At 53.7% G+C, this 16,627-nt stretch overlaps 1 protein-coding gene across 2 annotated transcripts; it reads right to left on the bottom strand.

The window, feature by feature from the left end:
• Nucleotides 1–1,041: 1,041 nt before the first annotated feature.
• On the bottom strand, nt 1,042–14,023 carry Rps6ka4 (ribosomal protein S6 kinase A4). 2 transcript variants are annotated; one of them, XM_059262064.1, is made up of 17 exons: nt 13,840–14,023; nt 13,681–13,752; nt 12,781–12,999; nt 12,572–12,687; nt 11,454–11,561; nt 11,137–11,217; nt 10,960–11,063; nt 10,711–10,861; nt 7,418–7,582; nt 4,070–4,198; nt 3,771–3,904; nt 3,592–3,685; nt 3,117–3,290; nt 2,835–3,029; nt 2,458–2,617; nt 2,152–2,315; nt 1,042–1,968 (listed from the first exon to the last, which is right to left on the bottom strand). In XM_059262064.1, exons 1-17 carry the CDS (start codon nt 13,892–13,894, stop codon nt 1,768–1,770), a joined length of 2,322 nt encoding a protein of 773 aa, XP_059118047.1. In that variant the 5' UTR covers nt 13,895–14,023; the 3' UTR covers nt 1,042–1,767. The 2 variants fall into 2 exon arrangements, with proteins under 2 accessions (XP_059118047.1, XP_059118056.1); XM_059262073.1 differs by having other exon boundaries at nt 13,727–13,752; nt 13,840–13,927.
• Nucleotides 14,024–16,627: the final 2,604 nt, after the last annotated feature.

Below are 16,627 nucleotides of genomic sequence, written 5' to 3'. Positions count from 1 at the left end.
TGCATACACTCAGGAGGTGGAAGCAGCAGGGTAAAGAGTTCCAGGTCCCAGTAACTATTCCCTCAACTACCTAGTGAGTTCCAGAACAGCCTGGAGCTACTGGCTCTCAAAAGGCAAATGACAAGGGTGGAGGGTGGGAGTAGGGGAAACGGTGGGAGGTTGGCTGAGTAAGTAACAATCCCAGGATCCACATAAATGTGGAATGCGCTTGGTGGCCCGGAAGGCTAAGTAGGGATCCACAAGCTAGCTAGCTGGCCAAACCAGCCCCATCTGCAATCCCTAGCTGCAACTCAATTCGTAAGATGGAGGGGAATTGAGGAAGCCTCTCAACGTCAACCTTGGGTCTCTGCACGAACACACACAGGCACCTGAACACATGCACACCCACGTTAACGTAAACAGGCATACACACACAAACAAAGTGATGGGCCTGGGAGGTGAGTCAGGCAGTAAGGTGCATCCAGTACAGGGGAGGACATGAGTCAGGGTCCCCAGGACCCATATGAAAAGCCAGGCATGGCATGGTAGCCTGCATCCCCAGCCTTACAGGGGGAAGAGACAGATGGGTTCCTGAAGCTGGAGGCTGACTTGCCTCACCCACCCAGCAGATCAACCTCAAGTTCAGTGAGAAACACAGTCTCAAAAAATAAAGATGGAGGCCGATCAAGGTGGTGCAGGCCTTTAATGCCAGCATTCAGGAAACGGAGGCAGATGGATTTCTGTGAGTTTGAGGCCAACCTGGTCTATGGACTGAATTCCAGGACAGCCAAAGCTATGTAGAGACCCTGTCTTAAAAATTAATTAATTAATATTAATGATGGAGAGCAATGAAAGAAAGGTGACCTACATGGACCTCAGGGCTCCACACACAAATATACATTTGTGCATGCATACCTGCATGCACAGGTGCACACCACACATACAACTAAGTGACCAAGGATGAAGGCCACCTTCTTGACACCCTCTCAAAGGTCTTACCTGTCCCTCTACCCCCAGCTCCAGAAACCCCCACCATGAACACAAACCATAGATACCACATGCGGCACTGGATGGAGTTTTATTTTAAAGTCAAAGGCACAGCCTAGAGGGGCGGAGGCAGTGACAGTGGGTGCCCAGCCCAGCCCCCCAAGGCTCCACCCGCAGCTAGAGGCAGCTGTGCCCATGGGGAGTGGGTGAGTGACAAAGGGGCTCCCCTTGTAGGGGTGCCCCTACCTCTTTCCTTAGCCCCACTAAGGGAGAAGCCGGTGACGTAAAAGTGGTGCCTCTCAGAAATGCTCTAGAGGTCCCCCAGGGTCTCTCTCCCGTTCCCAACACAGGTCTTTGGTGGACATAATTGCACACGGTCCATAAAGTGACATCATATTGACGGGTATCCCCTCCCAGGGGCAAGGCCCCGGGGAGCACAGGAGGGGGGGTGCTCCTGATTCTTCCCCATGGCAACTGCGTGTTTAAGAATGGGAAAGGATGCCCTTCCTTAGTGGAGTAGGCCCCGAGAAAGGCCCTCACTCTTGATGAGGCAGTGTGGGGGGTGAGGCGGGGTGGTAAACCCCACTCTGCTCACAACACTTGCTTCCCTGTGTCCCCAGCTCTTATCTGGTAAGACATTTTTAAAAAAATCTCTGCTTATAAAAATACTTCTGCTCTGTCTGGGACTGGGTGGGGAGCGGAGGGGAGGGCAATTCCTGGGGATCAGAGTGGGAGCAGCTGGCAGCACCAGGCTCCTAAGGGTCACAGCTCCTAAGGGGAAGGGGGTCACAGTGGCGGGAGCTAGGAGGGGGACAAGGGGCCGTTGGCTCGGCGAGGTGTCCCCTTGGTGGCAGAGGCTGTTAGGCGACCCGAGGAGGCAGGCACCGGGGAGCCGCGGCGGGAAGCAGCTGCGCTCCGGAGCTTCTGCTTGCGCCTCTTGGCTAGAGGCGCATTCTCCACACTTTTCAAAAAGAAGCCTTCCCGCTTGCCTCGGTTGAATGCCTGGGAAAGAGGAGGATGAGTGTCCCCACCTGGCCTGATTTGGGTTGGCTGGTCCTCGCCTTGGAGTCTTGGAGCGCATCCCATAGTGCCCAGATCTACAGGCCCCAGGCCTCCAGCCTCCGGAGGTCAGGCCCCTTTACCCATCGATGGCCGGGCTCCGCCCACCGGCGGTCTGCCCCTTACCATGAAAGTGGCGTTGAGCCCAGAGCGCACAGCTGGCCCAGAGGACTCCAGCACATCGGGCGTCCGAAGCGGTGGAGAAGAGCGCGCGCTGCCGTCCTGAAGCCACGAGCTGCTTCGCAGCCCCTCCAGCTTCAGCCGCTTGGCTGGGTCCACTGTCAGTAGCCCTGGTGGCGAGGCAGGGACATGCTGGAAAGGGAGACTTACTCTGCTCCCGCACCTGTCCCTCAACCAGGATGTCTGACCGAGGACTCGCTTGCCTCACACAAACACCCTCCTCAGCCATGCCCAAGTCCTCCAGTTCCGCACCTCGGACCAGCTCCTTGGCTTCCTCCGACACACCCTGCCAGGCTTCCCCGTCCAGTGAGAAGCGCCCTTCGCGTATCTTGCACATAATCTCAGCTGCCTGGCTCTGCCCGCCCTGGCCGGAGGACCCTTGGAAGGGAACTTGCCCCGACAGCATCATGTACTGGGGGAGATGAAGGAGAGAGAGGGGTCCAGGATGCAAGACGGAAGCTGCATCCTCAAACCACCCACAGCACCACGGCCCTCTACACTGCATGGTCCCAAGAGTGATGGGCTCTCAATCCCAGTATCACAGAGACCCTGCTTTGCATCCTGGCCTCAAAGACACTGCTACCCCCACTAACACACTTGGTAACCCCAGGTTCCTCCGAGAACCTTACCAAAATGACACCCAGGCTCCAAAGATCACAGGACTCATCATAGCCCTGCTGCGCCAGCAGCTCAGGGGCTGCGTACTGCAGCGTGAAGCAAGGTGTCTGCATGGGTCCCGCTGGGCTCTGCGGCCGCAGTCGCGCGAACCCGAAGTCGATGATCTTTACAGGGGCACCGGGCGTGTCATCTGCGTATAAGATGTTCTACAGGAGGGAGGCGGGCGACAGTCAGTGGCAGCCTGGTGCAGGTGCCAGGCAGTCCTGCCCCACCGCCCCGGGCCCGGCGCCCACCTCTGGCTTGAGGTCTCGGTGCACCACGCCCGCCTCCTCGTGCATAAAGCTCACAGCCGACACCAGGCTGCGCAGAATCTGGCTGGCCTCCGACTCGCTGAAGAGCCGCTTCTTTCGGATCCGCTCCAGCAGCTCCCCTCCTCGCAGCAACTCCAGGACCAGGTAAGTGTGCAACTGCGGAAGGCGCGGAGGGTCACCCCCACCACCTGCCGGCCTCGGTATCTTGGGAGCCCTCAAATTCCACTCCTGGACACACACACCCCTATTAACTGCTTCCCGGGACCTCTTTATCCAGTTTTACTGCCCATCCCCTAAGCTCCGCCTCCTGAGCATCCTCCTCACTTTCTGTTCCTCCTCCAGACTCAGCAGCGTCCCACGGTCCTCAGGTCCTACGCTTCTCAGACCCCACTCCTAGGGCCTCCTTCTTCTCTCCCGTCCCCCACTCCATAGTCCGCCCCTAACAAGCGTCAGTCACCTGGTCATGAAACACCTCATGCAAATTCACCACGTTGGGGTGTGACTGGCACAGGCGAAGGGCAGCCACCTCGCGCTGTGTGTTCTCCTCCAGCCTAGGGACAAAACAGGAGTCACAGTGGCCTCCTGGGTCCTTATCCCCAGGCCTCTCTGTGGGCTCTGCCCAAAGCCGGCTCCCACCTGCGGCTGAGGATCTTAACAGCGAATTCCTGGCCGCTCTGGCGTTGGCGACATCGCCGACACACGGAGAAGCTGCCCTGACCCAGTGCAGGCTCCCGAAGGTCCAACTCATACTGCTGGAAGAAGGGCGAGTCCTGGAGGCAATGGGGGCACAGTCAGATTCTCACCCTGGAGCTGGGTGGCCATGTCATAGCCTACACCCAAGTCATACCACCAGCAACCGGTAGAGCCAGGCCAGAGTCCCCCAACCCAGAGGATTCCAACAAAGCCAGTACTATCGCCATCCCAGGCTAGCCCACCTGCATCATGGCACTCCTGGCCACTGCTGCCCTGCCAGGCCTGTGTCCCGCACCAGGTGCCTCCAGGACATCTGTCATCACCGCATTGTTGTGGTCAAAGAGAATGGAGGGAGCCACAAAGGAGTATCCCTGCAAGGACAAATGTCAGGGGCAGACGCCCATGGGGGCTGCCGTACAAGTTAGTGTGAGGGGGTGCGGGTGCGGGTGGTCTGGGGGACTGCATTCATCAGAGGGAAGACCTCCACAAAGTTAGTGTGAGGGGGTGCGGGTGCGGGTGGTCTGGGGGACTGCATTCATCAGAGGGAAGACCTCCACAAAGTTAGTGTGAGGGGGTGCGGGTGGGGGGTGGTCTGGGGGACTGCATTCATCAGAGGGAAGACCTCCACAAAGGGGCAGTTAGGAGTATTCTTCCACACGGGTGCACACAGCCTGTGTGGACACACTTCATTCCACCTGCTTTATCATCACTTGGGGCCATGTCTATCCTCCTGGTGGGTGACACCCCCGTATATCTCATCATAGTGACAATCCTCTACCCACATAGTACCTAGTACAGACCAGTAGCCCAGGATTGTGCAGAAGGGCTGCATCTGTTGTCATACACGCTTAACTTAATCCCGCAATATCTGCTACAGGGGAACAACTCTCTTCCTTTCCAAACCAGACTTTAGCCTCCTCTGTCAGGCGGGCTGCCGAGGAAAGGCAGAGAGATCAGAAGGTTGACCTCTGCCTTTCATATAGACCCGAGTCCTGGCAGTTTCAAAGTTGTGTTGTTGTTGTTATTGTTTTGCTTATGCTTTGTGGTGTTGTTGTTGTTGTTGTTGCTGTTGTTTTGGGTTTGTTCATTTGTTTTGAGACACAGTCTTATATGGTAGACCAGGCTAGCCTGAACTCACAGATATCTCACCTGGCTCTGCCTCCTGAGTCCTGAGATTAAAAGGCCTGTGCCACCATGTCCAGTCTTTGCTTTGTTTAAAGATTGGGCCATGTTATGTAGCCTTGGTTGGCTTGATACTCACTATGTAGCCCAGGCTATCCTCAAATTCACAACAGTCCTTCTACCTCAATCTCCCAATGCTGGGGGTTACAAGTGCACATTACCATGTGACATCATTGGTTTCTTGAAAACAGACTCCAAGTAGATGGTATTTTCTCTTATTAAGGTCATTGGTACATCCCCAGTGCCCAGATCACATTGTAGGTGCTCAACACAGAGTCTTGCTATGCTAACATCAAACTCTCAATCCTCCTGCCTCAGCCCTCTGAGTGCTGGGATGGCCAATGTAATACCATCATAACTGGCTGGATCCATCATCCTCTCTATTGTTCTGCTTTTATACAGTATGTTTGAACTATGTTCTAAGGTTGAACTTGAGCCCTAGGCCCGGGGGACACAGGAATGAATCCCAATCCTTAGGGATTTCCAGATCAGTCACGTCAAATTGCTCAGCAGTAGGTGCTGGGCTCAAGTGCACAGGAAAGGGAGCCAGGTGGTTCGGCCAGTGGGGAGCTAGCCAGGTGACTGCCCTGGGGCAAGCAAGAGGTGTGGCCTGGTGCCTCCGGAAATGGCAGTGCATGTCTGGGCATCAGGTCGGACAATGGTTGGCAGTGCATGTCTGGGGCATCAGGTCGGACAATGGTTGGCAGTGCACTGTCTGGGCATCAGGTCGGACAATGGTAAGCACCGAGGAAACAGCTCACACAGGACCACACCATCCCAGGCCCTGGATGCAGAGCTAAGGCAAGCCTAGTCATTCAGCCCTAAATCTCTAAACAAATGTCCATGCCAGGGCCATGCCTAGCTGTGGTATAAGCATAGCCTGTCTCCCCTGAGGGCTCACTTAGCAATTTTGAAAATTATTAATAATTTTTTGAGACTAAGTTTCATGTATCCCAGGCTGGCCTCATACTCCATATGTAGCAAAGGATGTCCTTGAACTCCTGATCCTCCTGCCTCTACTTCCTGAGTGCTGGGATCACAGGTGGCAGCACCAACACAGCTCATACAGTGCCAGGACCAAACCCAAGCTTCACGTATGCAAAGCAAGCTCTCTGCCAACTGGGCTGCAACCTCAGCCCTTCATAAATCTTCTTGTTTTTGTTTTTCAAGATAGGCTTTCTCTGTGTAGCCTTGGCTATCCTCCAAGGCTGGCCTCCAACTCACAGAGATCCGCCTGCCTCTGTCTCCGAAGTGCTGGGATTAAAGGGATGCGCCACCACCGCCTGGCAAAAGCAGTATTTTTTAATTTATCAATTCTATATGTTGTGGGTGTTTTGCCTGCATGAATGTCTGTGCACCACATGTGGACAATGTCCTCAGAGGCCTAAGAGGACGTCAGATCGCCTGGAACTAGAGTTGTAGATGGCTGTGGGTGCTGGGAATTGAACGCCTATCATCTGGAAGAACATCCAGTGCTCTTACACACTGAGCAATCTCTCTAGACCTCTAAATCTCTCTGAAGCAGTGGTTCTCAACTTGTGGGGTCATGAGCCCTTTGGTGTGGAACGACCCATTCACAGGGGTCACCTAAGACCATCAGGAATATCAGCTATTTACATTATGATTCGTAACAGTAGCAAAATTACAGTAGCAACAAAAGTAATCTTATCACTGGGGGTCATCACACCATGAGGAACTATGTTAAAGGGTTGAGGCATTAGGAAGGTTGAGAACCACTGCCCTAAAGCAATTTCTTATATAACAAAGAGATGGTGGAATGGGGAGGAAATGAAAAGCCAGGCCTGGAGGTGCAGGCCTGTATTTTAGGAGACTGAGCAGTAAGACAGGAAGTTCAAGGCTGGCGTGGGCAACTCATCAATGCGGTGTCTCAAAATAAAAAGCAAAAAGGGGCTCGAGGCATGGCTCGGTGGCAGAGCACTCCTTGGCACAAGTGAGGCCTTGTTTAATCCCACGGATATACAGGGGGAGCAGGGGCTGGAGAGACGGCTCAGCAGCTGAGAGCACCAGCTGCTCTTCCAGAGGACCTGGGATCGATTCCCAGCACCCACATGGTGGCTCATAACTGTCTGTAATCCAGTCCCAAGGAATCTGACACCCTCTTCTGGCCTCCTTAGGCACCAGGCATGCTCATGGTATATAAACATCAAACAGACAAAAATATATACACTTAAAATAAACAAATAAAAATGTTAAGGAGGTGAGCAGATGTGACACAGCTGTGGTGGCTTCTGTGACTGACAACCTCAGGCAACCCCTAGGAAGTGGAAAGGTCCGTGGAGATGTATCCTCAGCATGACCCAGGGACTCGCAGGGACTTTGCCAGAAGAACTGAAGCAGGCAGTAGTGTCCTGCATCTCCTCCATCGGGTCTGGTGGGTTCCCACTCACCTGAAAGATCCTAGAATCCCCAGGTGGAGGGCTGCCAGCAGGGGAGTAGACAGGCTCCAGCCGAGTGAATTCCTCCGCAAAATTACCCACATCCAGCTCTGAGCGAATCTGGGGCCGGAATGGGGCTGGGATCTTCCTGGCAGCCAAAGCAGCCCAATCCAGACCCTGGGGAGGAACGGTCGGGGTGAGAGGTGAGAACAGGCTGAGTCACTCTGGTTCCTCTGTTGTATGGAGTAGGACCTTTCAGGCTGTGCCTAGCCTTGAGTGACTGACCTGAGTTACTCCATCTTGAGTCTAACTGCCGAGAAAGAATGACTTTACATCTTGTTAATACAGGTAAACAACTACCATCTGCCAGCACAGCCAGAGGCACAAGCTGATAAATATTTGTATCTGATAAATCAGGACACCTGAAAATATACCAATCCATGAGCCAGGGTGTAGCTCGGGTGGTCGAGCGCTTCCCTAGATGTGCACAAAGCCCTTGGTCTAATCCTCAGAACACATAGTCTGGGCACACCTGTAATCCTAGGACTGGGAAGATGGAGGCAGGAGGATCAGAAATACAAGCTCATTCCCAGTTATGTAGGGAGTTTGAGACCCTGGTGGGATATCAGAAAAATCAGTCCCATGAACATATCACATTTAAAGGAAGTCTCTCACCTGGAACTAGGAAAAGAAGGATCTCAAGACCAAATGTGCCTGGCCTGCTGACTAGTCACTGGGTCACAGGCAACAGCCTCATCCAGGAAAACTGTCACAGCATAGAACTCCTGCCTCTGACCCAGGCTCCCACACAGCTACTCCTTCAGTGACATTCAGCCTACTTCAGCCTCGGCCCAGAGACAGCCTGTTGCCTGGCCCTGCATCTGCTCTGTGCCTTCAGGACAACCTCAGCAGTCAGCCTTTTTAACCCTTTCTTAGCCATTCTGCAGCCTGCATATTGTATATTGTGTGGCATGTGGACCAGTGATTGGAGAGTTGATACGCATAAAGACGGGAATAAAGCGAGGTGAGACGGCTTCACAGATAAAGGCACTTGCCACCAAGGCTGACAACCTGAGCTCACTCCATGGGACACACAGAGTGGAAGGAGAAAACCAACAAGTTGTCCTCTGGCCTCACATGCATGTCCTGGCTTTTGGTTTATTGAGACAGGGACTCTCGATATAGCCCTAGCTGTCCTGGAACTCACTGTGTAGACCAGGCTGTCCTGGAACTCACTGTGTAGACCAGGCTGGACTTTATTCACAATTATACTGAGTGCAAAAATAAGTTTGTTTGATTTTTTTGTTTGTTTGTTTGTGTTTTTGTTTTTGTTTTGTTTTTTGGTTTTTCGAGACAAGGTTTCTCTGTGTAGCTTTGTGACTTTCCTGGAACTCACTCTGTAGACCAGGCTGGCCTCGAACTCACAGAGATCCACCTGGCTCTGCCTCCTGAGTGCTGGGATTAAAGGCATGCGCCACCACTGCCCAGCATGCAAAAATAAGTTTCAAAAAAAGATTAGAATAAAAGAATCTGTGGATGCCAGGTGGTGGTGGTGCACCCCTTTAATGCCAGCACTCGGGAGGCAGAGGCAGGCAGATCTCTGAGTTCAAGGCCAGGGCTACACAGAGAAACCCTGTGTAACAACGCAAAACCTCTGAGTGCCCACAGCCAGTTATGAAGTGAAACTGGATAGATTACCTGACAGACATCAACCAATCAAACTGATGCAGCTTGTGGAGTTATTGTAACTCAATTAATTCTGACATTGTGGACAGATGCAAAGGAGCCCGTGTGTTTCTGACATAACATACAATAAGAGGTCAGAGGACGGAACGTGGAGACCCCACTTTCCTCTCTCTACCCTCACTGGGACACTCCCCAAGAGCAAAGGCCCCGACCCTGAAGTAGGCAGCCTCTCTGCCCCACCCCCTCCCCTTCCCCTTACAGAGCTTCCACTCCACACTGTCAGTTCCTGAACTTGTAATGCAGTGACATCAAAACACAAACAAGCTGGGCCTGGAGGGATGGCTCAGTGGGTAAGAGCCCTGGCTGCTGCTCTTCCAGAGGATCCGGGTTCAATTCCCAGCATCCACACAGCAGCTCACGATGCTCTGTAACTCCAGTCTGATGCCGTTTTCTGCCCTCCACAGACACTGCACATACATGGTGTGGACAAATAAAAATAAACAGACAAATATTCCTGAATGAAGAAACACTGTTCTTTGGATTTTTCACGTCTGGGAGTGAGCACCTGTCCTTTCACATATGTTTAGACTAATGTAATAGAGCTAACTAATTTCTACCCGACACCCATCTTCCCTGTCTCTTTTTAGCACCATAATCCTAACATAACCAGGATGCGCCATCTTACAAACACTTCCTTGTAGCTGGCTGTACCCAATCGTTTGCAAGCAGATGTTGTCAAGAAGCACCTGGGAGGGAAGGTAGGAGCAGCTGGTAGATGCCCTCCCTGCCCGCCCTTCCTCCTCCTGCTTCTTGCCTGGGAAGCAGCCTAGACAGCAAGAGCTTCAGCAGTCCTTCGGAGCCACAAAGCAACCCTGGGAATGGATGCCACAAGCTAAGAATGGAGGGAAAAAAAAAAAAAAAGCAAAGCTTGTGTTCTCCAAAACAATCCACTCTGGACTTCTTTCATGTGAGAAGAAGCTTTTCCCCACCACACACCCACCCACTCTGTGTGTGTGTGTGTGTGTGTGTGTGTGTGTGTACACACACGTGCGCGCACGTGTCCAAAGAGCTTTCCAAAGAAAGGGCAGAAGGAAAGGAACACCCCTTCCAAGTGTCATGCCTCAAAGACCTTGGGGCTTCTGCAGAATGACAGGTGAGTACTCTCCCAGCACCCAGTCTGAGCTTGGGGGTATCCCAGAAATTCTCTGAAGGAAGTGGACCCTGTTCATCTGCATCTTGGGCTCTACTCTTGCCCACACCTCTGCCTAGGGCCATGTTGGCCTGGGAGAGGAAGACTCTGATCTTCGAGCAACCCAGGAGGCCCTCGGCTGGGATCCCAGTATGGAGGCAGAGTGCCTGGCCACAGGAAACACCCACAAAGGGATGTTCTTGTTGCCATATCTGACAGATGCCAAATCTGATGCCTACATGTAAACAGAAGAAGGCAAGAGCTAGGAAAACCCATGCAGTGAGGTCTGATGTGAAGGCTCCATGCCAGTTCCTGCATTCTCAGGGAGCTGTCCGGAGAGAGCGGCCTGAGGACAGTGAGGACACATTTATGCTACCCCTGCTGCAGGCCAGCGTGGATACGAGAGGATGACATAGGTTAAAAGCCTCACCTGAAAAAAGGGGTGACTCTTGACTTCCTGCGCGCCCTGGGGACCCGCGCCCAACCTCTTCTTAGGGTCCTTGCACAGCAGCCGCTGTAGCAGGTCCTGTGCCACAGGCCCAATCCGGAGGGGGAAGGGAGGGGAGCACTTCAAGATCCGTCTGGGAGGATGGGTGGGGGTGTCAGGGGCAGCAAGCCCCAGCCCAGCCCAGGCAGGCTGTAGAGCCCCCAGCTGCCCTCCATGACCCGTACAACTTACCGGGACACCTCGGCCTGAGTGTTCCTCTCTCCCTCCAACGTGAAGGGCGAGGCCCCTGTCAGCAGCTCGAAGAGCAGGATACCCAGGCTCCACCAGTCCACAGCCTATGGGGCAGGGCCAGAGTGAAGGCCTTGTGTGTCCAGCCTCACCCCTGCCACCTTCACCCGGATAACCCACCTTGCCATGTCCAGCCTTGCTTCGGATGATTTCGGGGGCCATGTACTCGATTGTGCCACAGAAGGAGAAGGTCCGCTCTTTCTGGGAAGCCGAAAGGACCCATTTAGATACCTTAACCCCTCCCATGCCCCAAAGGCCCTAAAGGCTTAGAGCAGACTTGCTCAAGGTTAGATGATCCTGGGGAAACAGTGGGAACCTCTGTACCCATCCACTCACAGCCCCCAGGGTGCTGATCCGGAGGGAGCAGGACAAAGGCCTGGCTGGGAGCACCGTGGCCTGGCTGGGAGCACCGTGGACCACGCTCACCATCCACTCACCTCCTCTGTCAGAAACTCCTTGCTTAGCCCAAAGTCTGTGAGGACGATGTGACCTTCCGAGTCAAGCAAGACATTCTCTAGCTTCAGGTCACGGTAGATGATGCCCAGCTGGCAGAAGAGAAGGGGCACTGGGTGTTGCCCTAATAGACACCCTACACCGCCATAGCCCTGTGGGTCCTCACTTGGGATAAAGAGGCATCTTGAAGATCTTTAGCCTGCAGGGTGATCTCCAGGGCAGGACCAAGCCCAGGCAGAGCTGGCCATTAGAAAAGCCACTGGACCCAGGCATGTACAGTCACACCTGTCATCCTAGTACACAGGAGGAGGCTACAGCAGGAGGCCAGCCTGGCTAGTCAGCGATTACCAGGAGAGTTGGGCTACCGAGTGAGACCCTGTCTAAAACAAAACAAAACCAACCAAAAAAGAAAAAAGAAGACAGGGCTGCGGCGGGGTGTGAGCTGTTAGTGGAGTGCTTGCCCAGCACCACACAAAACTGGGCATTGTGAGACAGAGGCAGCAGGATCAGAAGTTCCAGGTCATTCCTGACAACGGAAGGAGTTCAAGGCCAGCTTGGGCTACATGAGAAGCTGGGATCTTACACAAGATGGCTCAGCAGATAAAGTGCTTGTCGGGAAAGGCTGACAACCTGAATTTGATCCCCAGAACCCATGTAAAGGTGGAAGGAGAGAACTGATGTTACAGAATCTGACCCACATACATGCTGCGACACATATGTACCTACACACGTCGCACATACACACAATAAAAAAGCAAATAAGAAAGGAATAGAAAGGAACCACTGAGGTTATAAAGCAAAAAGGCCCAAGTCTCCAAGAGGACTGATGTGAACAAAAAGCCCCATTCAAAAGCTTTGGGGACTGAGGTCTGAGGTCACCACTTGAGGAAGTCCGGTGAAGGTAAATCTGAGTTCCTGTTAGAGGAAAGCCCCTTCCAGAAGGTTCTGGGGCAGGAGACCCTACCAGGTAGTGTTGTTTCAAGCCCGGGGGCCAAGGCAAGCCATTCTTTCAAGGTCCCCACCCAGGTTCCTCAAACAGGAAGCCCCTCATCAGGCTCAGGGCAGTACCCAAAGAGCAACCAGAAGCCAGGCCCTCTCTTACCTTGTGCAGGTGTTCCAGGGCCAGCACAATCTCGCCCCCGTACACTCGCACCTCAGCCTCCTTGAAGTACTGACGCTGGTAGAGGTGAGTGAACATCTCGCCACCGTTCACATAGTCTAGGGGTGCAGTAGAGATTGAGATGTTCCCCTATAAGGTAGCCTAACCTAACTTCCGTCCCCCTCCAAAGCCAGGGTGTGACAGGCCCTCACCCAGGATGAGGTGCAGCTTGGCATCCGTCTGGAAGGCGTAGTGCAGTGTAACCAGGAAGGGTGCCTGGCGCACCAGCTCCAGCACTGAGCGCTCGGTGCGGGTATGCTCCTGCGTCTTGGCGCGCTGCACCAACGCCGCCTTGCGTAGCACCTTCATGGCATAGAGCTTGCCCGCATCGTGCCCACCCTCCTTCCGCACCAGGAACACCTTCCCGTAGGCTGTGGGAGCAGCAAGCAAGCGGATGGAAGGTGGGCTGTAAATGTGAGGGCGGTGCAGACTGGTGGGAAGAGGGGTGCAGGGGTGCAAAAGGCTGACAGAGCCTTCTAAGGAAAAGGTGAGCACCTGCCGGGAGGGTGCTCAGCTAAGCCTGAGAAGCTAAGTGCAATGCCGTGCAAGCTAGCCTGGGGAGCTAGCAACTCCAGAAGGCCTGCGGGGCGGGGAGGGGGCGGGGCACGTGCAAACCTGGGACGATCAGAGAGCTGAGAAAGGATGAAAACGCTGGCACCGGAGGCAGAGGCGCGCTCCCAGACAGCGGAGGGATGTGCAAACCCGGACTTGGGGGTTTGCAAAATACAAGAGTGGGGCTCGCAAGGGGACAAGGGAAGAAGCTATGCAAAGCTCTTGGGAGAGAGTCAAACCCCCAAAGAGACTAGGAAATCGCGACAGGGGGGCATGCACGCACAGGACTTTGCAGAGAGGAGTGATGTCAACCTGGACGCCCTGCAAGTGGGCATGGAACCCTGGTACGGTAGGGCGGGGCGGGAAAGGGGAGCTGTGCCGGGAAAGGGTGGGGGGACCTCCCCAGCAGCCAGGCCCAGGCCCAGGCCCAGGCGGGCGAGCGGGCAGAAGGCCCAAAGCACCATGCCAGGGGCACTGGCCCAGTGAACGCGGTTCCTCACCTCCCGTGCCCAGCACCTTGAGCAGCGCGAAGTTCTCCACGCTCACCTTCTCCTCATGCCCAGTCAGGTTGGCTGCGGGCACAGGGGGGCGAATGAGCCCAGCGGGTCGCTGACTCTTGCCACCCGTCTGGGACAGCCGCCTCGGGATCCCGCACCCACCTTCGGTGATCTGCAGCTCCACGGCACAGCCCTCGTCCTCATCCTCGTCTCCCATGGCGGGCGGGTCGCTGGGGCCCGCGCGGCTGGGGCTCCGGGCGGCGCCGGTTACATGGCGGCTCCGGCCGGGGCGGGTGCTTCCTGGTGCCGCCTCCAGGGCCGAGCGGGCGCCGGCACCGCCTCCCGGCTCCCCGCCCCGCGGCCTGAGTCAGGCGGCTGGAACGTGACGGAGCGGGGCTGCGGGTGGGCGGCCGGAGGGGGTGGTAGGGTCTCCCCAACCCCGGGACCCGTGAGAGCCGTGCAGGGCCTTTGGATGGCACCTGGCCTCTGCTGGGGTATGCAAGCCTCCAAGCCAGGTAGGTGTCTGCCCAGTGGGATATGGAGGGCACCAGAGGTTTATGTCCCAGGATTCAGGGAGGGCTGCCCACCCAAGCACGTAGAGGCAGCCATGCCTCTTCTGCTCCTCTTAGCCACTTGACACACATCATAGCCCACCTCCTTCTTTAGGACCGCGCTTTAACCTCAGCAAATACAGCGGAGATCCCTGGACACAGAAGTCCTGGGCTCTTGATGCTCAGCAGGCTGTGGGGGCGGGGGGTGGGGGTGGGAGGAGATTCTGAGAGTATGCTTCAAAACCAGGAAGCCACTTTTCATGACTAAAGTTGCTTTTGTCCCAAAGGAGACCATCTGAGTTGGATGCCTGGTTCCCACATGGTAGAAGGAGAGAACTGACTTCCACAAGTTGTCCTTAGATCTATATGCCTGCACCCACATACAATACAAACACAGGACATAATATAAAATAAATGTAATTTCAAAAAAATTAAAGAGGGAGCTGCAGGGCTGATTGCTCAAGGACCCTGCTCCACCTTTCCCAGGGAGCCCCACCCTCCCTCGGCAGCCTCAGGTGCCCTGACTCACATCCTGCCACCCAGCCTAATTGTCCCTGTATTAGTTTGCTTCTCTGTTGCTGAGATAGAACACTCTGACCAAAAGCGACTTGGGGAAGGGAGAGTTATTTGGTTTACAGGTTACAGTCCACACTCAGAACTCAAGGCTGGAACCTGGAGACAGGAACTGAAGCAGAGACGGTGGAGGAACACTGTTTCCTGGCTTGCTTCTCATCCCTCCATCAGCTGGCTTTATTATACAACCCAAGCCCTCCTACCGAGGGATGTACCACCCACAGCGGACGGGGCCTGCCTATATCAATTACCAACCAAGAAAATGCCTCCATAGACATGTCCACAGGCAGCAAGTCCTCAGCCGTGAGGTTCCCTCTTCCTAGGTGTCCAGTTTGACAAGTCAGCGATGACATCCCACCCCTTGTCAACCTTGACACACAAGCACACCTCCCTTAAAGCATAACCTTTCCTTTCTTGTTCGTTTCCAAGAGCTCATGTTAATATCACAATATAAAAGACAGTCCAGCTGAAGAATGGTGGCGCACACCTTTAATCCCAACACTCAAGAGGCAGAGGCAGGCGGATCTCTAAGTTCCAGGCCAGCCTGGTCTACAGAGCAGGACAGTCTTGAAAAACAAAACAAATGAACAAACAATTACAATGACTTGATGGTCGAAATTATCTTTTTCTAGTTTTATTTTTTAATTAATTAATTAATTTAGTTAGTTAGTTTGGTTTTTCGAGACAGGGTTTCTCTGTGTAGTTTTGGTGCCTGTCCTGGATCTCGCTCTGTAGACCAGGCTGGCCTTGAACTCACAGAGATCCACCTGGCTCTGCCTCCCAAGAGCTGGGATCAAAGGTGTGCGCCACCACCGCCAGCTAATTAACTTTTTTTTTTTTTTTTAAAGGAAGCTGCGTGGAGGCTTCCTCACTTTTTTTTTTTTTTTTTTTTAAGATTTATTTATTAGGGCTGGAGAGTTGGCTCAGCGGTTAAGAGCACTGGCTGCTCTTCCAGAGGTCCTGAGTTCAATTCCCAATAGCCACATGGTGGCTCACGACCATCTATAATAAGATCTGGCATCCTCTTCTGGCCTGCAGGCCACACATGCAGGCAGAACACTATATACATAATAAATAAATTTTAAAAAAAGATTTCTTTATTTATTATGTACACAGAAGAGGGTGCCAGATCTCATTACAGATGGTTGTGAGTTCACCATGTGGTTGCTGGGAATTGAACTCAGGACCTCTGAAAGAGCAGTCAGTGTTCTTAACCACTGAGCCATCTCTCCAGCCCCACCTTTTTTTTTTTTTTTTTTTTTTTTTAAATATCCAGTCTCTTAAATGTGGGCTTCGGTAAAATCCAAAATAGTTACATACTTTGTTCAAAAGGGAAGAACCAGGACACGGATACAATCAAAACCCGACATCCAGTAATGATGTCAAAGCCTGTATCTCAGGGGCCCAGCATCTGGTACTCACTCATGATCTTCTGGCTCCAAAGCACTGACTGAGGTCTGCTCCTCTGGCCTGCCATCCACAGCATACACAGCTTGTCCTGTAGGCTTAAGTCAGCTCCCTTCCACAGCTGCTGCTGTCCTTGGCATTTGTCTCAAAGTCCTGGCACCTCCAATAGCCTGAGGTTTCCATGGCGACTGAGACTGCACCTTCGCCAGTGGCCTCCTGGCCTCCCGTCCCCTGCCACATAGTACCAAGCCTCAGCTGTTCCCCATGACCCTGTCATGCCTTCAAAATACCAACACTAGGTGGAAGACTTACACACTGTTTGCCAAGTTCTGCTGACAGCTTGACATGCAACCTTGGCCCCTACTAGGCCACAGCTTCTGTGTGGTGACCCTGAGAAACACTTCCCAAAAGACTGCCTC

The sequence above is a fragment of the Peromyscus eremicus genome, chromosome 1 (assembly GCF_949786415.1).
Source record: "Peromyscus eremicus chromosome 1, PerEre_H2_v1, whole genome shotgun sequence".
Taxonomy (NCBI): Eukaryota; Metazoa; Chordata; class Mammalia; order Rodentia; family Cricetidae; genus Peromyscus; species Peromyscus eremicus.
Note: the sequence above shows the minus strand (reverse complement) of the source record. Positions and strands in the feature narration are given on the sequence as shown.

Coding starts and splice junctions, on each gene's coding strand:
- Rps6ka4 (XM_059262064.1), bottom strand. CDS start 13,894: ATGGGAGACGAGGATGAGGACGAGGGCTGTGCCGTGGAGCTGCAGATC. Junction 12,688..12,780: donor CAAGCTGCACCTCATCCTGG/GTGAGGGCCTGT, acceptor CTGCACCCCTAG/ACTATGTGAACGGTGGCGAG. Junction 10,862..10,959: donor ACTCAGGCCGAGGTGTCCCG/GTAAGTTGTACG, acceptor CCATCCTCCCAG/ACGGATCTTGAAGTGCTCCC.